We start from the raw sequence: 26,945 nt of genomic DNA on the forward strand, positions 1-26,945 counted from the left end.
TCGGGTGGGGGAGGTGGCGGGGGGGGGGGGACGACGGACCTCATCCACCCGCGCCCCCGTCCATATCTGGCGGCTGGTGCGCGGGCACGGAGGCGGAGGCCGGAGGCGGATCCGGCCCGGAGAGAGGGATTCCGGCCGGGGAGGATGAAGGGTGGCGGTGGGGCCCGACCGTAGCTCTACCTGTCGCCGAACTGTACTTTCCGAGCGGCCGGCACGATGCTCTGCACGCGGTAGGCGCTCAATAAATGCGACGGAACGAATGAACGGTCGAAAGGAGTGGCCGGCTCCCTTCCCCCGCCGCTCCGTCCCTCCTCCGGCCCTCGCCGCCTCCCAGCTCGGGGTCCGTCCAGTGCGGGACGCCCGGCTCCTCTGCCGCCCGGGGCTCCCGACCCTCCTTCCGCCCCTACCGGGGCCCCTGTGTCCGGGTCGGCCCCCCCCCCCCCCCCCGCCCCCCGCCCGGCCCGGCCCGGCCCGGCCCGGTCCGGCTCCTCCGGCCCTTCGGGCCCCGCTCCCTTTTTCCTCTTCTACCTTCGCACCAATGAGTCCGTGGCTCGGCCCCTTCCTGCCCCGCCCGGCCGGGAAGGTAGGTAGGTGTCTGTGTGTGTCTGTGTGTGTCTGTGTGTGTGTCTGTGTGTGTGTCTGTGTGCGCGTGGGTGGGTGGGTGGGTGGGTGCGGGTGTGTCCCCCCTCCCCGCCTCACCTGGAGCTTCGAAGGGGATGAGATCCCGCCGGGCCCGGGCGCCGCTGGGCGGCTGCGGGCCTGGGGTCGCCCGGGCCGGTCCCCGGAGCCGCCCCCGGCCCACCGTCACCCCGACCAGGTGGGGCTGAAGGCCGGGAGGAGGAGGAGGAGGAGGAGGAGGAGGGAAGGGGAGGAGGAAGGGGAGGAGGGAGAGAGGGAGAGAGGGAGGGAGGGAGGGAGGGGCGGGAGTGCGGCCTTGACCTTCGGAGCGGCCCCAGCCGGTCCCCGGGGAGCGGGAAGCCCCGGGCCCGGCCTCTGCCGTCCAGCGGCGGGCGACCCCCCTCTCCCCGCCCCCGGGGGCCGGAGGAGGACGATCGAGGGACGAGGCGGCCCCGGGCCGGTCGGACGACCCCCGGCTTCGCTCGACAGCTCCAGGTCTGCCGCCCCCCACCCCTCCCCTGCGCTCCCCCGCTGGCGGGAGCCCACTCCCCGGCCTGCCAGGACCGGCCCGTCGACGCCCCCCCGGCCCCCGGACTCCGGGGTCCGGTCAGGGGTCCCGGGGAGGCCGGGCCGGGGAGGGGGCCGGGCGGGGAGGGGGCGGCAGTCCCGCTCCGGGCAGAGTCCTCTCTCCTGACTCTCCTTCCGGGCTTCCCGGCCGGGGTCCCCTCCCCCGCGCCCGGCCTCCTCCCTCCCGCCTCCCGGGCCCTTCCCGAAGCCCCGGGAGGGCCGCCCCCCATCCTTCTCCTTCGGCCCGGCCCGGGCCCCCTCCCCAGAGGCCCCCCGCTCCTGGGCCAAGCGGCCCCGGCGGGACCCGCCGGGCCGGCGGAGGCGGGCGAGGGCCCAAAACCAAGTCGGGGCCCCGGGCCGGGAGGCCGGAGAAGTGCGGGGTCCCGGGGGACGGAGGCGGGGCGGGGAGGGGGCTCCCCCGGGCCCCCGGGGGCTTTGGGGCGGAGGGGCCGGTGGCCGCGCCCGGGGCGGTATCGAGGCCTGTTGTTCCGGAGCGCCCGGGTGGCGGTTGGCGTCACTGGTCCAGGGTCCGGGGTCTGACGGGGTCACCGGCGGCATCTGGGGGCGGGGGGTGGGGGGGTGGGGATGGGGTTACCGGTGCAGAGTCCGGTCGTCTGTCAGGGGTCACCGGCACCGGGTCCCGCCGTCCGTCCGCGTCACCTCCTCGGGGGTCCGCCGTCCCGTTGGATTGGCCGGCGTGGGATTCGGTAGCCCGTCGGCATCATCGGCCCAGAGGCGGGTGTCGGTCGGGATCGCCCGCACGGCGTCCGGGTGTGGGTCGGGGTCGCCGGCGTGGGGTCCGGGTGACCATCGAGGTTACCGGAAAGAGGCCCGGGGGCCCGCCGGGTCATTGGCGCTGGGTCCGGGAGACCGCCGGGGTCGCCGGCGCGGGGGTCCGGGGGACCGCCGGGGTCGCCGGCCCGGGGGTCCGGCCGACTCCCGGGGTCACCGGCGCGGGGTCCGGCCGACCGCCGCGGTCACCGGCGCGGGGCCCACCCGACGGCCAGGGTCGGCGGCACGGGGTCCGGCTGACCGCCGGGGTCGCCGGAACGAGGTCCAGATGACCCTGGGGGTGACGCGGGATCCGGATGTCTGTCGGGGTCGCGGGAACGGGTTCGGGATGTCTGTCAGGGTGACAGTCACGGGATCCGGGTGTCTACTGGGGTCACGGGCACCGGGATCCGGGCGACCGTCGGGGTCACCCACACGGGGTCCAGATGTCTTTCGGGGTCACAGGCAGGGGGTCCAGGGGTCCGTTGGACTCGCCGGCGCGGGGTCCGGTCGTCCGTCGGGGTCACCGGCACGGTGTCCGAGTGCCCGTAGGGTGACTAGGGGCCGGTCACGCCGATGCCTCGGTGTCTAGCCGGTCACACTGGCGCCTTGGTACCGGGTCACGCGGTGAGTGCAGTAGGGTGCGGAAAGGCCAGCCCCACCCTATGTCACTCTGACTTTAGGGCGTGCACCGTTCGGGCTGCATGGAGCCAGGCGAAGGGCCGGTCGCCCAGAGGGGTCCGGGACCCGGGGTACCCGGGTGCTCGCAGTGGAATGCACAACACGCTGTGCGGGCCTCAGGCTGAAGAGAACATTTGCCTCTCTCCCACCCAGGATGCGGGCTTGATGGAGGCTGAGGAGGCCCAAGGCCACGATCCGGTCCCCCCCACCACCCTGGGGGAGCTCCATGTGCCCCCTACGGCCCCCGGCAGGAGCAGCCAAACCCCCGGGGCTCACACCCGCCCCCTCGGCCCAGGACCCGGGGCCGAAGCTGTGGAGATGCAGGGCCCGGAGGGGAGCCTGGAGGAAGAGGACCGGCTCCCCGGGCCCCAGGACGGAGACGGTGGAGAACTGAGGGCCGGCACGGGCGGGGAGGAAGAGGAAGGACTCGACGCCCCAGCGGTTCCTGCCATGGACGGTGCCCAGGAGACCACTGGGACCGGGAGGGGCGCGGACCAGACCCGCCTCGGGGCGACCTCTGAGGCCCGGGGGGAGGCCGGAGAGGGGATCTCACCAGCAACAGATGAAGAGGTCTCCCCGGCTCTCGCGACTAACGGGTTGGCCAGGGCAGAACTGGATTCTGGACCGGTGAACTCTTCCGCTGAGAAGCCAGAGGGACAGGAAGCGGGCGGGCAGGACGAGAGAGAGGTCCCGGCTCTGGACTCCAACCCTACTCCGGCCTGGACCGGGACCCCTCCTCCCGCCCCCCACGAGGACGGCTCCTCGGAGAGGGTCCAGCTCGCGGGCCCGAAAGCCAGAGCCGAGGGGCGGGAGGGAGAGGACCAGAGGCAAGAAAAAGTGGGAAATGGAGAGCCAGGAGTGGAGCATCAGGACCAAGAGGAGGCAGTGGGGTGGGACCCACTCGAGATTCAGGGGGAAGTGGGGAAAGAAGTTGAGGTTGAGCAGGGGGGTGGAGAACCATGGTGGCCCCTGGCACTGGAGGGGCAGGATCCCTGCCAGTGGGGACCGGGGGAGGGAGGAGAGCGAAAGGCCTCGGAAGAGAGTGGTCTAGACGGGGAGGGGGGGACGACGGGCCAGTTAGAACCGGGGAAGGCAGAGGGTCAGAGGGTGGCAGAGAAACAGGAGCCAGGACAGCTGGATGAGGAGAGCCAGAGGCCGACGGAGCGGAGAGAGGTTGAAAGAGAGGAGCGGGGGGAGGCCGAGGAGCTGTGGGGTCAGGAGGAGCCGGGAGAGGGAGATGAGCGGGGGAACTGGGAAACGGGGGGCCTCGGGGAACCGGCGGGGGCAAGAGAGAAGGGGACGGAAGGGGAAGCGAGCTGGAGCCTGGAGGAGAGGGACTGGGGGCAGGGGAGCGGGCTCCCATCTCCCGACCTGGGGTGCCCCGGGGCCGGTTCTGACGGGGACCCTCCCTGGGAGACCCACCTGCCCCTGTCCCTGGCAGCTGGGGCAGCGATATTCTCGGACTGGGCCCCCGCCGTCGTGGAGAGTGAGGAACTGCCACCCGCAGCGCTGGGTCCCGGGCCTGAGCGAGCGCCAACCGGCGCACCCCATCCCTCTGCTCGCCTTCCGGTGCCCGAGGCCCCGGCCTCCCCCAGTCCTCCGGAATCCCCGGCCGGCGGGCCGCTCCCCACCCCGCCCTGGCCCCTGGACTCTCTGGATGCTGCAGACGCCTCCGCCGCCATCAGAACCGGGCAGAGCCCTGCAGCCTTGGGAGCCGGCACCACTGGAGGGGCCCTCTCGGACCAGGATCCCGCCCTCTTGGTCTTTGGGACCAGCCCCGACCTGGGCTCCCCCTGGCCTCCCGGCCCCCTGGACGGCCCGGGCTCTCGCAGCGGAGCGGAGTTCAGCGGCTCCAGGAGGACAGTCTGTTCTGGCCCTGACTGGCCCGAGGCCCAAGAGCCGGGGCATCGCGGGGCCCGGGCCGGGACTCCCGCGCTCCCGTCCCACACCGAGCCCCCCGGGGGCATTCCACAGTCGTCCCCCCGCCGGCTCGGGTCCCTGAGGAGGGAGGGGAGGGGCCGTCCTGCCAGCCTTCCCACCTCCTCCCCTCCTCGTGGGGGCCCCTTCGACCAGCCCTCCTGCCCTGCGCCCCCTGGAGCCCCAGGGCGCCCCCTACCAGCCCCAGTGGTGCTGAGACACCACAAGCCCTTGCCCCCACTCCCCACGGTAGAGCGGCACAGCCTCCCCCCGACCACGGAGAGACTAGACTGTCTACCCGCCGCCTCGCCCACCTCTAAACGGCACAGCCTCCCCGGCAACTCGGCTCCAACCGGCTCTGCTGTGCCACGGCAGAACAGGCCGCTGCCCCCCACTCCACCTTCGGACCCCTACCGTGACACCCCCGCCGGGTACCCCGCCCCCTCGAGGCGCAACAAGCCGCTGCCCCCAACCCCAGCTGAGGATCCGCCCCCGCCCGCCTCGGCCGGGCCGAGACACAACAAGCCGCTGCCGCCCGTCCCGGATGCCGCGGAGCCACCCCCGTTGCCACCCAAGGCCTGGCGGAGGGACACCCGCGTTCAGGGGGAATGCCCGGACGTGGAGGGGACCAGGGTGGGCACCCTCCGGGGCTCCTCGGGGGACTGGCCGGCTTCCTCCCCTCCCTCTCCAGGCCGCACCTCCTGGCCCCCGTCTGAGGGCTGCCGACGGGAGCTCCTGGGCGGTCGAGGCCGGAGACAGAGCCAGGAGTCCTCGGGTCTGGCCTTCAGCAACATCACCAACTTCCTGATGCTCGGCTCCACCTCGCCACCTCCACCTGGGGCCCCGCAGCCCTGGGGGCAGCCCTGGGGACCGGGCGGCACGGCGGGCCCGGGAGACGGCCCCCAGAGGTCAGAGGGGGCACCCGTCTGGCAGGCCAGAGGGTCCCGGCACCCTCCCCTGGAGAAGGCATCAAGCTGGCCCCACAGGAAGGATCACGGGAAGCCAGGTCTCGGGAAGCTGGATCCCGGGAAGCCACCCACGAGCGGCAGGGACCACGTGGAGACCGACGTGGATGGGATGGGCAAGTCCAAGAACTGGAACCGGCAAGCCCTGCGTAGGCCATCCCTCCTGCCCGGCCGTGAGTATCCCGGCACCTGAATCTGGCCTTCCTAGATCTGCCCGCGGTCCCCTCGCCCACACCCAGCATCCCCGTATTCCTGCCGAGGAACCGAGGTGCACAGCGAGCCGGTGGTGGGGCTGGGACGAGCCCCTCGTCCCTCACGTCCGGCCCGGGCCTTTGCCCCCTGGGAGCGTGGATGCCATGGGGGATCCAACTTGCCCTCCGGGGGCTGGAGGGGCCAGGACCAGTCCCGGGGCAAAGTTCGGAGGCCCGAGAAGTAGCGAGCGCAGTAGCGAGCGCAGAGCTGGCAGGTTTTGAGAGAGGAAACTCCAGGAAGGAGAGGAAGGCGGCCAGTGGGGTGGCCTGTGGGGTGGCCAGCGTGGTGATCCGTGCACATATCAAGGGGACAGATCGGAACGCGGTGGGTGTTTCGCCCAGGTCTAGAATTAATCTCTTCAGGGACACGTTCATGGGGCATCTTGACCTCATCAATCCAGCAGTGCCATTTATTGAGCACTTACTTTGTGCAGAGCACTCTACTAAGCTATTGGGAGAGTCCAAAAGAGTAATTAGACACGGTCCTTGAATCCCACCTATTTAGGCACTAGTGACACCCAGACGTGCTCCCCCCCGCCACCCCAATATTGCTGTGTTCCCCCCCGCTTTGGATTTGCCCGACCCCTGGAGCCTAGTCCCCAGTCCCTTGGGGACTGCTAATCCGCGAAGGGGAGGGGGTCGGAGAGGAGAGGAGAGAAGGGGGTTAAAGACACTGTTCAATTTCTCCTAGTTTTCTTTCACCTGCTGAGATAGAGAGGCAGGGACAAAGGAGACATTTAAAGGGCCGGACTGGCCCCGGGAGTCCGAGGACGGATTCCATCGGGCCAAACGCTGACATCTCAGGGCCTGTCGGGAAACCGGGTGAAGATGGGGTGCACGGACTTAGGCTCCAGCGTTCCGGGCGGAGCGGCCTCTGCTCCCCTCCGACGCCGCGGGTCCTCTCCCCTGGCCCCACAGATGCCCTCTCTTGTCCCGCCCTGCCCTTTGGACTCCAGCCCCACGACCGCCCAGGGCCTGGCTCCTCTCCTCTCCCCCAGCTCCCGGCCCCCTGCCCTAGCCTTCGGTTCTGACCGTGCCCCTCCCTCTCTCTCCCACCTCCCTGCCCCTTTTGCCTCCGCCCAGGATCCTCCCTGCTCTGGCCTCTTTCCGGCCCCTCCCTCCCCCTGCAGCAGGGCTAGGCTGAGCTTCCCTCCTACTGCCAGGGAGGGTCTCCCGGCGGGGCTCTCCCAGCGGGGCTTTCCCAAAGCCTGTCTCTTCCCCCTCAGGGAGGGCCCCGAGCCGGGCCCAGGTGGGGTGGCACCGGGAGGACCGGTGGGGGTGAGAGTGGGGGTGGCGAGGAGGGGCCGGTAGCTCCCAGCCTCAGAGCTCAGGTGTGGGAGGGGGCAGGAACCTAGGAGCAGAGAGGCCCGGCCCCACCCCGCCCCCTCGAAGGATCTAGCTCCACACCCTGGAAACAGGCAGGCCCCGGCCCGGCAACTGGGGCCTGTGACCCCGAGGCTCGGCACACCCAACCCGGCCTTCTGGGGCCCGGTGGGGGTAGGTTCCTCGCCGAAGGGCTGGGGACCATCCCGTCCCCCTTAGAGCTGGCGGGGAGATGCCAGGCCGGAGCAGGGATTTGAAACTGCTAGAGGAGGAGGGTCTCCAGACTGGGGAAGAAAGGGGGTCAGGGCCGAGCGATCCCAACCGGGAACCGCCTGGCCCGGAGCTCTGCCCAGGCCGGGATAAGGGTGAATCCTGTTTCCTAGGAATCCGCCCTCCTGCCCGCTCCAAACTGGAACTAAGTTCGCCGCCCTAGTTTTCCTCTCCCTCCACCTCCGCCCGGCCCTTGGGCAGCAGGGACCTCTTAGGTCCTCGGCCTGGCGGGGGGGGGGGGGTGTCCGTCCCACCCGAGGACGAGGTGTCCCGGCCCCCTCCCGCTGCCCAGGGCCCACCCTCGCCTGGTCCCCCGCCCTGTTCCGGGCCCGGCTCTAGCTCTTCCCTCTTCCCGCGCTGCAGGAGCCACGTTCCTGTGGGCGGTGACTCACCCTGCCTCCCCCCTCCCCACCACGGCTCCCCCCCACCCCACCCGGGCACCCCTCCTCCCTCCGGTAGCCTGGGGCCAGACCTCACCGCCCCCCCACCCCGCCTCCCCGCTCTGCTGGTCCCAACTTGCCTCTCTGCTGCTCGGCAGCTCGCTCGGCCGATCCCGCCCGATCCACACCTGGATCCGCAGGCCCACGGCCGCCCCGGCCCCCTCAGCCTCCGGGCCCCGCCCCGGCCCCCCCGCTCCACTGGCCCTCGCTCTTCACAGACAGACGGGGCTTCCGGACCCCTCTGCTTCGTCTCTGCTCTCCCTCTGCCCCTCGGGCCTGCCTCCGCTCCGCTCGTGGCCTGGCTCCCTGCCCTCCCCCGTCCCGTTTCTAGCCCTGCTCTCTGCCTCTGCCCTGCTCTCCGTCAGGCTACCTTCCCACAACCACACAAGCCCGCCACAGACCCACCCCTCGCTTGGTTCCCACCGTACAGTTCCCTGTGGCTCCCTGCCCTTTGACCCTCCCGCCTCATTCTCACCCAAATCAATCAATCGATAATATTTATCGCGTGCTTACTACGCACAGAGCACCGTACTGAGTGTTTCGGGGAATACAACAGAATTAGCGGTCACGTTCCTTGCCCATAACAAGCTTACATTTTAGAGGGGGAGACGGACAATATAATGTGCCCAAATGTGCTGTTTCCCTCCCCCTCTCCCAGTGCACCGTCTCCCTTCCTCTCCTCCCCCTCCCCAGTACCCCTTGGTCCCTGCTTCTCCCTTTCCCTGGTCGTCACCCCGGGTCCCTGCTGTGCCTGAGACAACTCTTCCTCCATCTTTCCCTCCAGAGGGGGAAGGAACGTCCCCGGAGAAGCCCCCCTGCAACCCCAACGCTGTCACCCTGAGGTGAGTCTACCCCCTCCTGACTCGAAGCCCACCGACCGGCCCGGTCTCCCACGGACTGCACTTGGAGCAGACCGGCTGGCCCCAGGCCAGCCCCAGTCTTGGCCAGGGTGGGGACTCGGTCGAGGGGCTCCCGCCATTGGCCGTAGTCTGGGGCAGGTGTGTGACTACACTCCCTGTGGGCTGACCTTGGGGCCCCGGTGCCACCGGGCAGGATGGACCGGTGATCTCAGCTTGGCCCCAGGCTGGACCGGGCACCTCGGGGATGGACCTTCTCGCCCACGCTGCGCCACCGCCGCTCCCCCCGCACCCCAGCATTCTCCCAGGACCGCAGTCAACCACTAAGGGATGCTGCTCCCCCAGGATGGGTCCCTGAGCCCATACAGACCAGGTCCCTCCTGAAAGGAGCAGAAACAACCCCTGACTGGTGACCAAGGCCCCTCAGTACCCGCCATGTCTCATTTCCCACAAGAGCCAATTCCCGGGGCTCCCAGAAGCCCCTGAGGGAAGCATGTCTCTCCCACCCAGTGACCACCCCCATCCCCCAACTTGCTTGCTCCTCCAGGGAGAAGAAGCCGAAGGAAAACAAGGCCTCCCGGCGCCAGTCCAAGTTAGTCTATTCCTGTGAGTGCCATAGGGCAGAAGTGGCCCCAGAGGCTGCTTGGAGGTGGGGTGCCCAGAAAGCAGGGGAGGAGGAGGAGGAGGAGGAGGAGGAGGAGAGGGAAATGTGCAGGGAATCGGTCTACTGGGTTGGCCTGACTCCCTCTATTGTCCTGCCCTCCCACCTGCAGCCCGTCAGCTGTACCAAGACTACAGCGATGACCTGCTCAACAAGGAGATCCAGAGCCAGAAACGGCTGGACAGCCTGACGGAGGAGCCTGAGACGACCTCTCAGCGCCTGCTCAGAAGGGGGCTCACCTCGCCAGAGTCCTGCCTGCAGCGGCTCTCCATCTCCACCAGCGACTCCCTCTGGCAAGACATTCCATGCGTGCGCGGCAGCAGGATTCTGCTCTCCATGACCCGTGAGGACCAGAAGCTGCAGGAGGTAGCCCGGGAGTGGGGTGGGTGCTCCGGGAGCTTCCTACCCTTCTCCCATCAGCTAGGGCAAGGTCCTGCTCCTTTTCCCTCCTGAATGGAGGAAGGTGGGGTGGAGGGGCACGGACCGGCAGCCCGCCAGGCTCGGCTCAGACCAATCCGTCCCGGGTTTCCCCGAGCGGACCCCGGGCAGTTGACCCTGTGGGCCCCGGCCGGTGGGATCCATCCAGATCCTCGGGCCCCAGAATGGCATCCCAACCCTGAATGGTCCTTCAGGGCCTTACGGCTACCAGTCACCCGCCCCAGAGCCCCCCAAGCCCTTCCGGGCCCAGGAGAGGGCATCCAGGACGAGGAAATCGGGGAGACGTTTTCCCTTCTCCAGGCCAGGGTGGCCCATCCTGGGGCTGGGCAGGGGTTTTGGGTCCTGGGCTGCCCTGGTCCGGACCGACCCTGGCTCCTCATCTGCCCCCTCAGGCCAAGTTTGAGCTGATCATGTCAGAGGCCTCCTACCTGCGCAGCCTGCACGTGGCCGTGGACCATTTCCAGCTGTCGACCCAGCTCCGCTCCTTGCTGTCCAACCAGGACCACCAATGGCTCTTCTCCCGCCTGCAGGACGTGCGGGACGTCAGCACCACGTGAGATCCCGCTGGGGACTCCCCTCCCCCTCCATAAGCCCCCCTGCCCATGGCCGCTCCCCAGAAATCTGTCGATCGATAGGATTTTCTGGGCACCCGTCAGGGGCAGAGCACTACGCTAGCTCTCGGGAGAGTACAGAGACTCGGTAGACACGAACCTTGCCCTCCAGGAGCCTACAGTCTAGTAGAAGAGACAGAAATGAAAATAAATCACTGGTAGGAGGAAGAAAGGGATTCGTCTATAACTCTGTGCACGAGATACGTACCCAAGTGCCGCCGGTGATTGCGTGTACCCCAGTGCCCAGGTGGGGAGGAAGTGCCGATGTAGCGGTTGGGGGAATATCCCTTGGAGAGAAAAGAAATCAATCAGGGAAGGCCTCCTGAAGGAGCTGGGCTTTCAGGAGGGCACTGAAGATGGGGAGAGCAGTGATCACTAGCACTGACTGATCCCTCCACCGATACCGCTACCCAGCCCAGAGGTCCCCTTGGGAGGAAGAGAGGAACCTGGAGGGAAGGAGGAAGAGAGAGCTTGGTCCCTCAAGGGTTGGAAGGAGGGAGGGAGGAGGAAGAGAGGAAAGGGCAAATGGACGAAGGAGGAAAGCAGGGTGACCCCCCCCCCCCCCCCCCCGGCCCATTGAGGTAGGGACCTTCACTCACCTGGGGCCTTCAGGAGGAAGGGGTCGGGAATTTGGGGGTCGAGGTGAGAGAGAACTAGGGCTCTCTGGGAGCTGTGGGAGCGGATCGGCCCGTGTCGGGGTAAACACAGGTTCCCCTGCATGGGCGGGGAGCCTGACGGGGCCCGTGTTGGGGGGGTAAACACAGGTTCCTCACGGAACTGGAGGAGAAGCTTGAGAAAAACATCTTCACCTTCGGCGTGTGCGACGTGGTCCTGAAGCACGCCCCCGAGTTCCGCCGGGTCTACCTGCCCTACGTCACCAACCAGTCGTACCAGGAGCGCACCTTCCAGTCCCTGCTGTGAGCCCCTCACCCCTCGCCCAGCCACTTCCAACCTCCATGCCTCAGTCCCACCCCGCCCCCAGGTCCCCACCTGCTCCGAGGGGTAGCACGCCGCCGGGAGTTGGGAGATCTGGCTGCTCGATCCAGCTCTGCCCCTGGCCTGCTGTGTGACACCGCTGAAGTCGTCTAACCTCTCTGGGCCCATTTCCCCACATCAGGGGCGGAGGGGGTGGGGAACGATCCCGGGCCCTCCCCTCTTACCTGCGGCGGGAGAGGATGAAGGCGAGTCTGGGTGACACGTTAAAGACGCTTCTTATCCGGAGAGTCCGATCCCCGGCTCCTGAGAGATCACGGAAGCAACCCCGACTGGTCACACCAGCCCGGTAGACCCTGCCTACGCCCTGCCGGCCCCTGCCCTCCTCCCCGGTGGCTGTGAACCCCCAACTCTTCCCAGGCCCCTAGGATCCCCCCAACCCTGGTTATCATACAGAGCGTCCCGACACCCCCCAGCGTCAGCGTCCCAATCCCCACCCGGTGCCCGTGTCCGTGCCCCCGGCAGGAACACCAACGGCGGTTTCCGCGAGGCCCTGGACAAGCTCGAGAGCGATCCCATCTGCCAGCGCCTCTCCCTCAAATCCTTCCTGATCCTGCCTTTCCAGCGCATCACTCGTCTCAAACTTCTGCTCCAGGTACCCTGGGCCCCCCCGAACCTCCCCAATCCCCCCCCAGGGGCTGACTGGCACCCTCCAAGGGCAAGATGATCCCTCCCCGTGTATGTTCCCGCCCTGCCCGGGCCCCCTCGCCTCTGAGCGGTGTGGCCCACGCCCCGCAGAACATCCTGAAGAGGACAAGCCCCGGCTCCCCGGAGGAGGAAGAGGCCACCGAGGCCCACCACGTCATCGAGGAGGTGAGCGCTTCCCGCCGCGGCCTCTCTCCGCTGCCCAGCACCCACCAGGAGGAGCCCGCTGGGACTGGGGGTGGAGTGGAGGCTAAGCGTTGCCCCACTCCAAAGCGCAGTCTCTCCTTTCCCTCTTGCCACGCACACCCTTAGCCGTCCCAACGTCCCGGGGGCCTGGGGGCCTGGCGGGGCTAGGGACTGCCGCAGGATCAGGACCAGCCTTCCCCGGTCCCCCGGGTCTCCTCTGACCCTTCGCCCTCCCCGGCCCCTAGCTGATCCGCGACTGCAACAGCAACGTGCAGAGCATGCGGCGGACGGAGGAGCTCATCTACCTGAACCAGAAGATCGAGTTCGAGTGCAAGGTCCGTCCCACTCCCCTGCTGCCCCCGACTCGCCACCCCTTTCCATCTAGCGGCATCCTGCTCCCCAAACCCTACCCCACCATGGTGCCACCTTCTGCATCCCCATCAGCCTCCCCTCGCCCCACCCCACGCGTGGGGGGAACAGGAAGAAGGGAGGACTGGCGGAAGGGTGCGGAGTCTGGCGTGGGGCTCACTGGCACCCCTGCTCCTCTCTGGCCCCTGCCCGCCCCCGCTCTTCCGCAGATATTCCCACTGATCTCCCAGTCCCGCTGGCTGGTGAAGAGCGGAGAGGTGACGGCTCTGGAGACCAACCTCTCGCCCGGAGTCCGCAAGAAGCTGACCACCCGCCCCATCCACCTGCACCTCTTCAACGACTGCCTGCTGCTGTCCCGGCCCCGAGAGTGAGTGGGAGGGAGCATGAGGGTGGAGGGGTTGGGGGTGGGGGGACGGGGAGCAGGCTGGGATGGACAGGGCAGCGCGCTAACAGCCCCTTCATCCCTCCCCCTGAGGGAAAGGACCAGGCCCCAGGGAGGGAGGAAGCATAGGAAGGGGGCCCCCCGCCCCAGAGGGGTGGCCCGTGATTCGGCGGGGCTCTCAGGTGAAAGCCTGGAGGGGAGGGGGCTGCCTCTAGGGGGGGTATCTCTAGGAGCTACTGTGGAGGTTGAGAAGGGGGTCTGGGGTCGGGGCAGGACTGACACGCCGCCCCCCACCACATCTCTGCAGGGGAAGCCGTTTCCTCGTGTTTGACCACGCTGCCTTCTCCGACGTGCGGGGCGAGAAGTGCGAGATGAAGCTCCATGGGACCCACAAGAACCTCTTCCGCCTCTTCTTGCGGCGCAGCAACCGTGGGGCCCGCACTGAGTTCCTCTTTGGCACCGAGACTCAGTGAGTAGGGGCGGGGGCAGCAGCCGGGCCCGGGCTAGACTCCGCGCCCCCGGCAGTCCGGGCAAGTGGGGCAAGCTCTTCCCGGAGCAGAGCCGCAGGGGATTGGTGACAACCTGGATGACATATCAATAGGGGCCCGAGGGAGTAAAAGCCGGCTCACCTTCTCCCAGCAAAGAGGTCAGATTCCCTCCAGAGAAGCTCGCCTCCTATCCCAATTTCTGGGCCCAAAGCCAGAGGCTCCTCCATCCGAGGGCTCAGAGTTGTCAAACGGGGGCTGGATGGACACACGCACAGATGTCAAAGAGTCATCCAAATAACACCTAAAGAAGGGCACCCATTTTGGGTGATTTTATTGGTCTCTTTCTCCCTTCCTGTGGAAAGAACAGAACAGAGAATCAACCAGTAGTATTGTGTGCAGGGCACTGGCCTAAGAGGCTCAGAGACCTATGGAGTTTTGACTCCGTCCCTGCCCTTCAAGCGTTTCCACTCAAAGCAGGGCGACAGTCTTCAGTGTAAATTGCCGATAGGAGGGAAGTAATAGAGCACGTAAGATATGTACGTAACTACTCATCTGTAAAATGGGGATTAAGACTGCGAGCCCCATGTGGGACAGGAACCGTGTCCAACCCGATTTGCTTGTACCCATTCCGGCACTTAGTACGGTGCCTGGCACATGGAGGTATTTGCAAAGGGCTCACTATTGTTATTATCATTACTCACAATCCCCTATAGCACTCACGTGCTCAGATAGCGCACACCAGGGCTGGACTGGGAAGATTAGCTATTGATTTAGTAAGGCCTCTTGGAGATGTGACATCAGAAGGGATTTGAAAATGGGGAGAACGGTGGTCTGTTGGACGGGGAGCATTTAGTACAGCGTTCTACACCCAGTAAGCACTCAAATACCACTGATCGACGTGAAGGAGGAGGGAGGCCCGTTGGCTGGCAAAGGATCCAAATCCAACGCTCGCCGCCACTCGACAGGCCTGTCCAGAGTGCCTGTGCGGCGCCCAGCTCCCTGCTGGGGCTGTGAATTCCATTGGTGGAGACACGGTCCTTTCCCTCTACCTGTGGTCAGGGGGCCGTGCAGCCCCCCACTCCCTCACGAGCTGGCCCAAGAGCTCCCACTCCACTCTTCACTAGCCAAGGGGTCTAGCTCCCTAAAGAGAGCCAGGGACAGCCACCGCCACTGACAGACCACGCGGCCTCCTCGCCGACGCTAATAGAGGCCACAGCAAACTGTGGGATGAGGCGGGGAGGACAACCGGAAGAGGGGGCAAAAAGTGCAGGCGCATGAAATGATGGGCTACTGGGCTATAATTTCATCCTGGTGTTTATTAAACTCTTACTGTATGCTAAACGCAGGAATCAGTAGGAGGTTATCAGATCAGACACAGTCTCCGTCCCACCTGGGGCTCACAGACTATCTTGGCCCCATTGATGGGTGAAGAAACTGAGGTCCAGAGCGGTTAAGTGACTTGTCCGATGTCACACAGCAGGCCAGTGGAGAACCCAGATCTCCTGCCAGCCAGTCCTACGCTCTATCCACTAGACCACCCCACCTCCACTCCGCTCGAGTCGAGGGGGTGGAGAGAGTGGGGAGAGGCTGAACCCGGAGCAGAATTTAAGAGGAAGGGAAGGAGGGGGGCAGGGTGGAGCAGCTGGCTTCCTTTGAAAGCATTTTCCCTTTTGACTAGGGTGGGGAAAGGAAAGGGAGTGACCCACAGGACCCCGTCATCGATGGGATTGCCAAGGCATGCTGGGAAGCGTAGGCCCGCAGAGATCCCAAACTTGATTTAATTTTCTCGGTCCCCTTTCTCTGAGAAGAGACCGACAGCAGCTTTGAGAGGGTGGTGCCCCTGCCCTGCCATCGAGAACAGAGGGCTGAGGAGACCTGGTTAAGCAGAAAACTTCTTACGGCTTTGAGCGTTCAGTAAAATGTTGGTGGAGTTTCTCTCTGTCCCGGCATGGTCTCTGGGATGCGGCCGCTGGGTCTCTGGGCTCTGCTGACAGCGACCTGCTCAAGTGCAAGCACTTGAGAAGCAGAGTGGCCTGATGGAAAGAGCGCAGACCTGAGAGTCAGGAGGCTTGGGTTCCAATCCCACCTCCGCCCGCCTGCGGGCCGACCTAGGCCGAATCGCTTTACACCTCTGGGCCTCCGTTTCTTATTCTGCAAAATGGAGATTCACTCCGTTCTCCCTTCCTCTTAAACTGTGAGTCCTGCGTGGGACAGAGGCTGTGTCCCACCTGATTATCCTGTGTTTGCCCAGTGCTTAGTGCATAGTAAGGGCGTAACAGATACCAGAACTACTAAATGGCGGCTTTGCAGTCACGTTTGACTCTCTTTGACCCTTCCCCAAACTCCTTCCCCAGCCATCTCTTTCACCCTCAGCCGTCCTTCTCCCCCACCCATCCTCAGCTGTTTCCCCTCCCCCATCCGGCTCCTCCTTTGGGGTGACCAGGGTGTCCGTTTCCTCAGGAGCGAGAAGCTGCGCTGGATCTCGGCCCTGGCCCCACCCAAAGAAGAGCTGGACCTGCTGGAGTGTCACAGTGAGAGGGCAGGGGGTGGGAGGACAACCATCCCCTTGACTTTCCCCTATCGACTCACCTCCCCTTGTCAACCACTGGGGTCGGCATCCCCTCCCGTGGGCAGACCCCGGGCCGAGAGGCTCGCGAACGTGCCGGCTGGATCGGAGTCCCAGGGGCCGCTCCGGCCGACGCCTCTCGGCCACCCAGGATCCTGCGTGGTTCCTGCCGGGTCCGGGAGATGGGGAAGTCACTCGATTAACCGGCTCCATCCTGACCCCGGGCTTCAGGCCGCCAGCTCACTGTAGGGAGGAGGAGGGCAGAGTTGTGACCCCGGCCAGAGCGGTCACCGTATCATCCCCAGCCCGTCTCGGTATAAGGGAGCGGTAACCGGACAGCCGAGCCGGCGTCTCACCCCATTTGCGGCCCCGGGCTCTCCCCTCTGGGTCCCGGGGAAGGTCGTGCCCCCATCGCGTCCCTTCCTCCCTCCGATTCAGATTCCCAGCAAGTGCAGTGCCTCCGTGCGTACAAACCCCGGGAGAACGACGAGCTGGGGCTGGAGAAGGCAGATGTGGTGATGGTGATGCAGCACAGCAGCGACGGTGAGAGAGGAGGGGCGGGGGCCGCGGACCGTCAGCCAGCGGAGGGGGGCGGCCACGGCTGGCCGGGCCGGGGTGGGAGGCGGAGGGGGCTACGTCGCCCCGCACTGGGCTCCGGGAAGGGGTGGGGGCGGCCCTGGCTCTGCCCCTACCAGCCCCTCCCCTGTCCTTCAGGCTGGTTGGAGGGCGTGCGCCTGTCCGACGGGGAGCGGGGCTGGTTTCCCGTCCTGCACGTGGAGAACATCAACAACCCCGAGGCGCGGCAGCGGAACCTGCAGGAGGCTCAGCGGGTCAAGATCGCCAAGCTGCAGCTCGTGGGCCGCCAGCGATAGAGCCGGGGCCCGCGGGGCGGAGACTCCGCGCCCCTGCAGAAAGGGCCGCCCCCTCACACTGGAGCCCAGGCTTTGAGGGGCAGAGACCCCCTGCCCCCGCAGGAAAGACCGACCCCACTGAGCCCGGGCTTTGCGGGGCAGATGCCCCCAAGAGGGGCCGCCCCCTCCCGCCGGAGCCCTGGTTTCGTGGGGCACAGACTCCTTGCCCCTGCAGGAAGGGCCGCTTCCCTCACACTGGAGAGCGAGCTTCGTGGGGCAGAGACTCCCTGCCCCTGCAGGAAGGTCCGCCCCCTCCCACCAGAGCCCAGGCTTTGTGGGCAGACTCCCCCCACCCCAACCCACCGGAGACCAAGGCCTCCAGGACAGAGATCGGGTCCGACCTCACGCTGGGCAGGGTGTCGGGGGGACCCACCTGAGCGTATCTGGGCAGGATGTGGCCAGACTGGACAGCGGCCCCGGGCTTCCCATCCCCTTGTTGTGGGGAGCCCCACCGGGGGCCTGGGCTGTACCACTCGGTGCCTCAATTTCCCCAAAAGCCATAGGGGATGCCCTGCCTGACCTACCTCAGGGGGAAATCGGGGAGGCCGTGCTCCTCCGCGCCAAAAAAAGCACTTAGGCCCCGAGGCCAAGACCTCCGGAGCCTCCTCAAGGGCTTCTGGGACTTTACACCCCTCCCTTTCCCTTCGGGGTAGGAGGTGAGGGTGTCGCACTCTTTCTCTAATAAATAAACACGACGTGCCTTCAATGCTCAGCCTCCCACCTCCCCTTCTGTCCAAAAAAAATGAGCATCCTTTGGCCAGAGCCCTGTGCGGGAAGGGGCCGAGGGCCAAGGAAGGTAGGAATGTAGGTGACACTGTGGAGGAGGAGGCGGAGGTGGGGGAAGGTTGCCAAGCCCATGATGGTTGTACAGTGACGCTGCCCAGGGAGCCTCTCGGTTCCGAACGCCGGTCCCAACCTCATCCGAGCAATGCCCCCTAAACCCCCCCCCCCCTCCAGGCCCACACTCCGATTCCGGGAGAGGGACTCGGGCAGAGAGGCCGCTTGGTTCCCGGGAAAGCGGCCACTGGTGATCTCCCCACCCCCAATTCTCCCAGGGGCCGCCCCCCTGCATTTCCACCTCCTACTCGAGACTGGCTCACGTCAGAACAGCCAAACACAGCTGAGCCCCTAGTAGTCCACAGGGACTGTAAATAAGCCAATTCCACCCCGACCCTTTCCCCTCTCCCCGATCCCCACCCGCTGCCCCCAGCCCCGGTCTGGACTCCCGACCGCTACAGTCCGACGAGCCATCGCCTAGACCCGCGTAGCCTGGACAGACACCCCCAAGTTGTGCTGACCTCAGGGACTCAGCTATGGGCCCAAAGGGCTGGCATCCCTCACGTCCCCTTCCAGACACCGAGGCCCAGTTTGGGGCTGAGGGCCGTGGAGGAGGAGGAGGTTCCCAGGCCTCAGAAAGACACTCCGACAAGAAGAAGAGAACCATTTTACACAGTCCCCGCCCCAACTCCGGGCAACGGATAAGCGAAAGACTCAACAGAAAGGCCCAAGGCCCAGCCCGGGGGAGGCTCGGCGGGCAGGGAGACGGGGGGAGCGCTGGGGCAGGGGTACAACCCAGAAGCCCCTTTTCCCCCTGAGTTTCAGCAAGGTATGGTCCCTCCTCTCTTCTCTTTCTCAATCCTCAGTCTCCTCTGGAAAAGCTGAGGGCAGGAAGGAGGAAATCATAAGGCCAGTCCCTCCCTTAGGGGCTGCCCTCTGCCCGGCCGGGCCCCGACCCCTTCCGTCACTCACCGGCTCCGCCGGGGCCAGGGTCGCGGCTCTCTCTCGGGGCGCTGAACCCCGGCTGCTTCTCGCCGTCGCCGAGCGGGGCCCCCCCGGGGAAGGGGGCCAAGCCGGGGGCCGGCTGGCTACCGGCGGCAGCGGCACCGCCGAAGGGAGCGGGCTCCAGGAGGTAGCGGTCCCCTCCGGCCTGGGGGCCCGGGCCCAGCTGGCTGGAGAAGGGGGCGCCCAGCAGGCAAGGATCGCTCCAGGGGACGGGCTGGAGGGCGGTGACGGCGCCTGAGGGAGGACGACATTCAGGCAGGGCCAGGCGCCCCGCTCCCCCGACCCCCTCTCCCCAGCGAGGAGCTGAACCTGGGGCAGGAGGTGACCCCGGGGAGGTGCGAAGGGCAGGGAGGACTGGGGCCCCTGCAGCTCCAGGACAGGTTGGTGACTCCAGCACCCCCTTCGCACCCCTTAACCGGCTAGCCAGAGCGGGGGGGCACACGCTTAGCCATTCATGGGTCAGCGCCACAGGGAATAATAATGTTGGTATTTATCAAGCGCTTACTACGTGCAGAGCACTGTTCTAAGCGCTGGGGTAGATACAGGGTAATCAGGTTGTCCCACGTGAGGCTCGCATTCTTCATCCCCATTTGACAGAGGAGGTGAGAGGCCCAGAGAAGTGAAGTGACTTGCCCGCAGTCACACAGCTGACAAGCGGCAGAGCCGGGATTCAAACCCATGACCTCTGACTCCCGAGCCCGGGCCCTTGCCCCCGAGCCACGCCGCTTCGAGGGAAGCACCATCCCCGGGAGGTGATGGGGGAGAGGTGGGAAGGGATCCGGTCCTAACCGCCCCCTCAATCAGCCCCGCTCCCGCCCCCCATTCACCTGGGTTCTCAGTCTGCAGCGGCAGCAGGGTTTGCCCTCCTTGAGGGCCGGGGAAATATCCACCCCGGGGGGCTCCCGCAGCTCCATAAGCGAAGGCGAAGAAGGCAGTGGCGGGCGGCGCTTCGGGCGGTGGGGGGGTCAGGTGGGCGCTGGGGGGCAGCCCCAAGCTCGAGGTGGGGAGGGGGAAGGGGTGGAGCTGGTTGGGGGGGTACTGGGGGAGCGGAAAGCCCCCAGGCTGCCTGCCAGGGTGGTAGCCCCGAGGCTCCGGGCAGGGCCCGGGGCCCGGCCGGTCGACGTAAGAGCAGGAGGCAGAGGCGGCGACGCTGGAGGGACGAGATGGGGAGGGGGCTAGTCTAGTGCCGACCCCCCGGCCCCTCCCCTGCTCTTCCCCAGTCAAGCTGCCCCTTCCTCCTACAACCCACCCCCCGACCCCTTTTTCAGGGCACCCGCACTCCTTCACCACCACCTGCTCGGGGTCCAGTCCTTCCCCCGCCGCTGAACTCGAGACCACCCTCCAGGCCCCCCACTCCAGGCCGTACCTGGTTCCCCAGGGCCCTTCGGGGCTGCAGCCACCGGTTGGGGTGTCCAGCAGCAGGGGCACTAGATGGGGGCTCCGGGAAGGGCCAAGGGGGAACGGGAGGCTGGCCCTGCGAATGGGCGGGGGGCTGGGAAGCGGTGGCGTCACCTCCGCCCTCCGGGTTCCCCCTGACCTCGGCTGGAGCCCCGGAGTAAGGGGGTCGTAGGCCAGCAGCGGCGTAGGGTCTGGGGTGAGGAGAAAAAAAGAAACACGGCAGGGGTCGAGAGGGCTTGGGGCGAGGTCTCTGAGCCCGAGAAGGAAGCCCACGATGGATACGGTGTGACCCGGGAGAGGGAGCGGCCACACAGCAAGGGTCGCACGCCCGTCCGGGGCCGGTGTTCCTCGGCCCAGTCCTTTCCGTGGCAGACACTCACCTGGCGCAAGTGGGTGGGGAGGAAACCCAGTGAGCAGTGGATCCATCGGCAGCGGGGGCAGGTGGTCAGAGGCGGGGCTGGGGGCAGAAGGTCCGTGAGTGAGGTTGTTCCCCCCCAAACCTGCCCCTCAAGGGGTCCGTGCCCCCCACCTCTCCATCCTCACCCTCTTCCAGACAGGCACCCGCATTCCCAGACGCCCGCCCCAACCAACAAGGGCTCCGGCCCCCAAGGAATCCAGCCCGGGCCCGCTCTCACCCACAGTGATCGAGGCCGGGACCGGGGGCCGGACCGTCCGGCTTCTTCTCCTTCCCATTCAGCTTCTCCAGTTTCCGCCACTTGGCCCTCCGGTTCTGAAACCAGATCTGGAGGAGACGCAGAACAGGAGGCTCGGGGAGCCAGAACCGGAGAGAGTCCAAGTACCGCTCCTCCTAAGGAGGGGGAATCCTTCCTCTCCCCGCTCCGTCACAGTCCCCCAAACCTCGCCCTCGGTCCGCCTCACCATGATGCGCTGCGGAGTGACCCCCACGGACAGGGCGATCTCCCGTCGCTTGTCGCTGTCTGGGTAGTGATCTTCCCGGAACACCCTCTCCAGCTCCTCCAGTTGGTCTGGAAAAGGAAGCCAGACCCACAGCTGGGCAGGGGAGAAGGAAGGGGAGGAAAATGGCGAGGCCTTGACGCCTGAGCCAGGGTCTTCCCTCCTCCCCCTAAGTACCCAGACCTGACCCATCCTTGCAAGTACCTTCCCAGGCTTACCAGCCCAGAGCGCCTTGCCGCCGGGCCAGGTTCCCCCGGGAGAGATATGGGGGTCGGGGAAGGTGGGGGGGGGGGCCCTCCCCTCTGAACCCACCCCACTCAGTGCTCACCTGCCCGGTAGAGGGTGCGGCTCTTCTTGCGGGCCACTGGGGCTTCCACCGGGGGCTTGGGCGGCCCCTTCCCTCGAGCTGCCTCCCGGTGGCTGCCGCCGAGGAGGGTGGACAGGCAGCAGGGGGCTCGACCTGCCCCGCTCCGGCCCGGGCGGCGGGTGACGGGACTGGGGCTGGCCGCCGCTCCTACCTCTGGGGAGAGGCCGGGACCGGACCCCAACGGGTTAATGGGGTCCTGCCTCCCACCCCCTTCCCAAGTCAGTCTCCCCCAGCCTCTACCCATCCCCCCATGCATCTCTTCCCCCCAAGTCAGTTCCCCCATCTCCACCCGCCCCAAGCCAGTCCCCCCATCTCCACCCCTTCTCCCATCCATCCCCTTGTCCCCAAGCCAGTCCCCCCATCTCCACCTCTTCCCCCCAAGTCAATCCCCCCACCTACTCCCCATCCCCCAAGCCATTCCCCTCATCTACACCCCTTCCCTATCCATCCCCTTTCCCCCAAGCCAGTCCCCCCAAATCTCTACCCCTTTCCCCCAAGTCAGCACCCCCATCTTCACCCCTGCCCCCCAAGTCAATCCTCCCCACCTCCAACCCTTCTCCCATCCACCCCCTTCCCCCCAAGCCAGTCCCCCCAGATCTCCACCCCTTCTCCCATCCATCCCCTTCCCCCCAAGCCAGTCCCCCCATCTCCACCTCTTCCCTCCAAGCCAGTCCCCCGACCTACACCCCATCCCCCGAGCCATTCCTCCCATCTAGACCCCTTCCCCACCCATCCCTTTCCCCACTCACCTCCTTCCCCACAAGTCAGTCCCCCCCATCTCCACCCCTTCCCCCCGCAGCGTCCCCCATCACCTTGTCTCTCCCCGCGGGGGTCGACGGTCGACTCCTCGTGGGCCGGCTCCATGGCGAGGGGCCGGAGCTGGACTGGTGGGGCGGGCGGGCGGGCCGGGCAGCGGCTAATGAAGGCCCCGGACGGGCAGGTGCGGGACCGGCCCAGGGGCGGGGGAGGGGAGACAGGCCCGGCCCGGGCCGGGCCGGGGGACGCCGGGGCACGGAGGGAAGGAGAGAAACTCACGTGGGGCCCTAATGAGGAGGGGGAGGGGCCCGGGCCCCAGCTCAGACCGGGCGGGTCCTCCCTCTCCCCACTGCAAAGTTTGACCTGTCTCCAAAGACGGCTGGAGGGTGGGCTACCACGGGCTGGCTCCAGAGGATACCTCTCTCAAGGGTAGTGGGGGGAAACTGAGGTACCCGCCCTCGGTCACGGTGGAGCCAGAGGGAGAACCCAAGTGTCCCGCTGGTCCAGGTGGCTCTCAGTCAGCTCCAGTGGGACCCTTGCTCAGCCAGGCGTCCTCTTCCAACCATTCCTCCAGATCAGGCCACATTTACCAACCTGCCCCTATAATGTCACAGAGGCTTATCGGAATGTGGGATTACGGTGCGTCGTCATCATCGATGGTACTTATTGAGCGTTCGCGGTGTGCAGAGCGCTGTACTAAACCATTAGACGCAGACGCATTTATGATTAACATTTATTAAAGGCTACCCAGGCTTCGGGGAGGCATCCTGGGCAGTGGAGACGGGTCTTTCAAAATGTTCGGCTTCAAGACCCCGAACTGCCCGTCGGTGGAACTTACTTAGCCCCTGTGGTATATATGTACATGCTCTGACTTGGCACTTGATGGAGTCTAAGAGGACACAGACCCCGCTTTCAAGGAGGTTCTGGTCCAAAGTGGAAGGCAGATCGAAAATATTTACAATTAGGAGCAGGAGAGGAAGTAAAATTCCAGTTCACAATAGGAACGAGAAGGGATGAATAAATACTTAGCACATATAGGTTGATATCTGCCACCAACCTAAATATGGGGGTGTACATCAGGGCTCAGGATGGGAGGCTGCTGTTGATAAACTTGGGGGGTCTCAGCCATTGATCAGGAAAGGCTTCCAGAAGGAGATGGAATGTCACGAAAGCCTTGAAAATGGGTGGCAGATGAGAGAGGTAAGAAGCTCCAGACAGGAGGAACGCCTTATGTAGATGGAAAATGGGAGAGTCACAAGTACGGTCCATCTCTCAAGCACTTAATACAGGACTCTGCACGGAGTAAGCATTCAATAAATACAACCGAGTGATTAAGAAGATATTGAGCCCATAAATACAGCAGAGAGCCGGTAAAGGAACCTACAAGCCAACCTCTAACCACCCCCCACCAAGCAGTGTTTTATCCCAGAGTCTTGAACTTTGCCCCAAGGCTCCTTGTTACCCAGAGGGCACCAGCTGCCCCGTCAGCTCCTCCAACCGTGGAAACCTCCTCCAGCTGCGGTTGGAGAACAGATTAGATCAATTGATTCTCATCCCACTCCCCCTATTCAGGTGGGGGATTTCCGTGACTCCTCGGCTCTTCTGAGTCGCCCTCTGGGGCGACTGGGGAAAGTTGGAGGGTTAGCGAAAAAGGGGAGTTAATGCCAGGCAGAAGTGACGGCAGGGTCCTGGGGTGGGCGGCGGCCCCTTTTGGGGGGCTTCTAGAACCAGACTGTGGTGACGGGGGAGGGCTAAGCAGGGCTTAACTTCTTTCTGATTCCCTGGAGGACCTGAGCAGAAAGGACGTTGACCCTCACCCTGCCCCAGTCTCTGCTCCACAGCCGAGGGAAGAGCTGCCGTGGACCAAAGAACCACAGGCTTCCCAGTTAGGGTGGAAGCTCTTTGTGGTCAGGGAACAAATCTCACGTATACATATATGAATATATCGATAATTTATTTGTTCATTTATACGTGGATACATATACATATATGAATATATCGATAACTTATTTGTTCATTTATATTTATGTATGTATCCCCCTCAGTCAAGCATGTTTACTGTTAATAATGATCACTGTAGTATTTAAGAGCTAACTATGTGCCAGGCACTGTATTAAGTGCTAGGGTAGATACAAGCTAATCAGGTTGGACACAGTCCCTGACCCAGAGGGGGCTCACAGTCTTAATCCCCATTTTACAGATGAGGTCATCGAGGCCCAGAGAAGCTAAGCGACTTAGCCGAGGTCACCCAGCAGTCAAGTGGCAGAGTTGAGATTAGAACCCGAGTCCTTCTGACTCCCAGTTCCGTGCACTATCCCTCAGGCCACACTGCTTCCAGGAATCATTTTAGGGGAGGGGGCCAGGCAGCCTCACCGCCTCTTCCCACCCCCGCTGCCGTCCTCCACCCGCCCGGTCACCCGCCCGGTGACCACCAGCTGCAGGGATCGGTCGTCGTTGGACCGGCTCCAAGACTCTGGGAGTTGGAGGGAGGAGCTGGCGGGGACTAAAGGAAGCAGAATGGCCTAGTAGAAAGAGCATAGGATGGGGAGTCAGGAGAACTGGGTTCTCATCCCACCTCCACCACTTGCCTGCCGGGAGTCCCGCTTGGCACTTCTCTGTGCCTCTGTTTCCTCATCTGTAAAATGAGGATTAAATACCTGTCCTTTTTTTAAGGTATTGGTTAAGCGCTTACTATGTTCCAGGTACTATACTGAGCACTGGGGTAGGTAAAAGATAACCGGATGGACACAATCCCTCCCTCACACGGAGCAGCCCCCCGGTCTTAATTTCCGTTTTACAGATGAGGAAACTGAAGCACAGAGAAGTGAAGTGGTTTGCCCCAGGTCTCACAGCAGACAGGTGGTGGAGCTGGAATTTTCCCAAGTGCTTAGAACAGCGCTCTGCACACAGTAAGTGCTCAGTAAAGAGCTTCAAAGCTTACTGAAGGCCCATCTCCTCCAAGAGGCCTTTCCAGACTAAGCCCCACCTTTCCTCATCTCCCACTCCCTTCCGCTTCACCCTGACTTGCTCCCTTTGCTCTTCCTCCAGGCCCCAAAGCACTTATGTACAGATCTGTCATTTTATTTCTTTGTATTGATGTCTGTTCCGTCTCCCTTACCCTGCTAGTTTTTTGAGAAGCAGCGTGGCTCAATGGAAAGACCACGGCTTTGGGAGTCATAGGCCGTAGGTTCTAACCCCGCCTCTGCCACTTGTCTGCTGTGTGACCTTGGGCAAGTCACTTCACTTCTCTGTGCCTCAGTGACCTCATCTGGAAAATGAATATTAAGACTGTGACCCCCACGTGGGATGTGATTACCTTCTATCTACCCCAACGCTTAGAACAGTGCATGATACATAGTAAGTGCTTAGCAAATACCATCGTCATTATTATTAGTATTATTATTGCTCTAGACTGTGAGCTCGTTGTGGGCAGGGGATGTCACTGTCTATTGTCGTACTAGACTTTCCCAAGTGCTTAGTACAGTGGTCTGCACACAGTAAGCACTCAATAAGTACGACTCGTGCCTTAGTGGACAAAGCACGGGCTTGGGTGTCAGAGGTCGCCGGTTCTAATCCCGGCTCTGCCACTCGTCAGCTGTGTGATTTTGGGCAGGTCATTGAACTTCTCTGTGCCTCAGTTCCCTCATCTGTAAAATGGGGACTAAGACTGTGAGCCCCACGTGGGACAACCTGATGACCTTGTATCCACCCCAGTGCTTAGAACAGTGTTCAGCACATAGTAAGTGCTTAACAAATATCATGATTATTATTATTGAGGCGGCTGAATACGTGGCTCAGTGGAAAGAACCCGGGCTTGGGAGTCAGAGGTCATGGGTTCTGATCCCGGCTCCACTTGTCAGCTGTGTGACTTTGGGCAAGTCACTTCACTTCTCCGGCCCTCAGTTACCTCATCTGTAAAATGGGGATGAAGACTGTGAGCCCCACGTGGGACAACCTGATGACCTTGTATCCCCCCAGCGCTTAGAACAGTGCTTGGCACATAGTAAGCGCTTAACGAATACCGCCGTCATCATCAATGCAATTTACCGCCACCTGGTGGCTCTCGGCAGAACGACACCCCCTCAGGTTCATTCAGGAGAAACGATTCCTCCGGTGGGGCAGAAGGGATTGTTAAAAAAAAAAATTTTTGGCAGGTGAAATGGTATTTGTTTAACGCTCATTATGTGCCAGGAACTTTACTGAACGCCGGAGTAGATGCGAGATAATCAGGCTGGATACAATCCATGTCCCACATGGGGCTCGGAACTCCAGAAAGGTCAAGAGCTTTCAGTCGAGGGGGGTGGGTCAGACGTTAATATAAATAATTACGGATCGAAACGTGACGATGATGGTATGAGATAGGTAGGACAGGGAGTGAGAACCCAGTTCTGACCCCGGCTCCACTGCCACTTGTCAGCTGTGTGACTGTGGGCAAGTCACTTAACTTCTCTGTGCCTCAGTTCCCTCATCTGTAAAATGGGGATTAAGACTGTGAGCCCCACGTGGGACAACCTGATTCCCCTGTGTTTACCCCAGCGCTTAGAACAGTGCTCTGCACATAGTAAGCGCTTAACAAATACCAACATTATTATTATTATTACTTGCGAGCTGTGTGCTACTTAGGCAAAGCATTTAACCTCTTTGGGTTTCTGTTTCCTCATCTGTGAATGAGGATTAAATACCATGTTTTAGAAATGGTGTTCACTAAGCACCTAGATGCCAGGCACTGTACTAAATGCTGGGTTAGAAGATAATCAGGGTGGACACAATCCCTGTCCCACGTGGGGCTCACAGGCTTAATTCTCATTTTACAGATG

At 64.1% G+C, this 26,945-nt stretch overlaps 2 protein-coding genes across 2 annotated transcripts; one reads left to right on the forward strand and one right to left on the reverse strand.

Moving 5' to 3' along the window:
* The first annotated feature begins 932 nt into the window (after positions 1-932).
* On the forward strand, positions 933-17,616 carry ARHGEF5 (Rho guanine nucleotide exchange factor 5). Its single transcript, XM_039913910.1, has 15 exons — positions 933-1,113; positions 2,791-5,692; positions 8,588-8,645; positions 9,208-9,266; positions 9,434-9,687; positions 10,152-10,312; positions 11,135-11,287; positions 11,829-11,958; positions 12,102-12,176; positions 12,440-12,529; positions 12,773-12,930; positions 13,253-13,414; positions 15,894-15,964; positions 16,438-16,542; positions 16,714-17,616. The coding sequence occupies exons 2-15, from the start codon at positions 2,803-2,805 to the stop codon at positions 16,869-16,871; spliced, it is 4,524 nt and encodes a 1,507-aa protein (XP_039769844.1). The 5' UTR covers positions 933-1,113; positions 2,791-2,802; the 3' UTR covers positions 16,872-17,616.
* A 721-nt stretch (positions 17,617-18,337) lies between these two features.
* NOBOX (NOBOX oogenesis homeobox) lies at positions 18,338-22,256 on the reverse strand. The gene is made up of 9 exons (XM_029078363.2): positions 22,185-22,256; positions 21,334-21,525; positions 20,970-21,076; positions 20,726-20,832; positions 20,471-20,547; positions 20,059-20,281; positions 19,520-19,842; positions 18,660-18,926; positions 18,338-18,568 (listed from the first exon to the last, which is right to left on the reverse strand). Exons 1-9 carry the CDS (start codon positions 22,234-22,236, stop codon positions 18,543-18,545), a joined length of 1,374 nt encoding a protein of 457 aa, XP_028934196.1. The 5' UTR covers positions 22,237-22,256; the 3' UTR covers positions 18,338-18,542.
* Positions 22,257-26,945: the final 4,689 nt, after the last annotated feature.

Source organism: Ornithorhynchus anatinus, chromosome 13 (assembly GCF_004115215.2).
Source record: "Ornithorhynchus anatinus isolate Pmale09 chromosome 13, mOrnAna1.pri.v4, whole genome shotgun sequence".
Classification (NCBI taxonomy): domain Eukaryota; kingdom Metazoa; phylum Chordata; class Mammalia; order Monotremata; family Ornithorhynchidae; genus Ornithorhynchus; species Ornithorhynchus anatinus.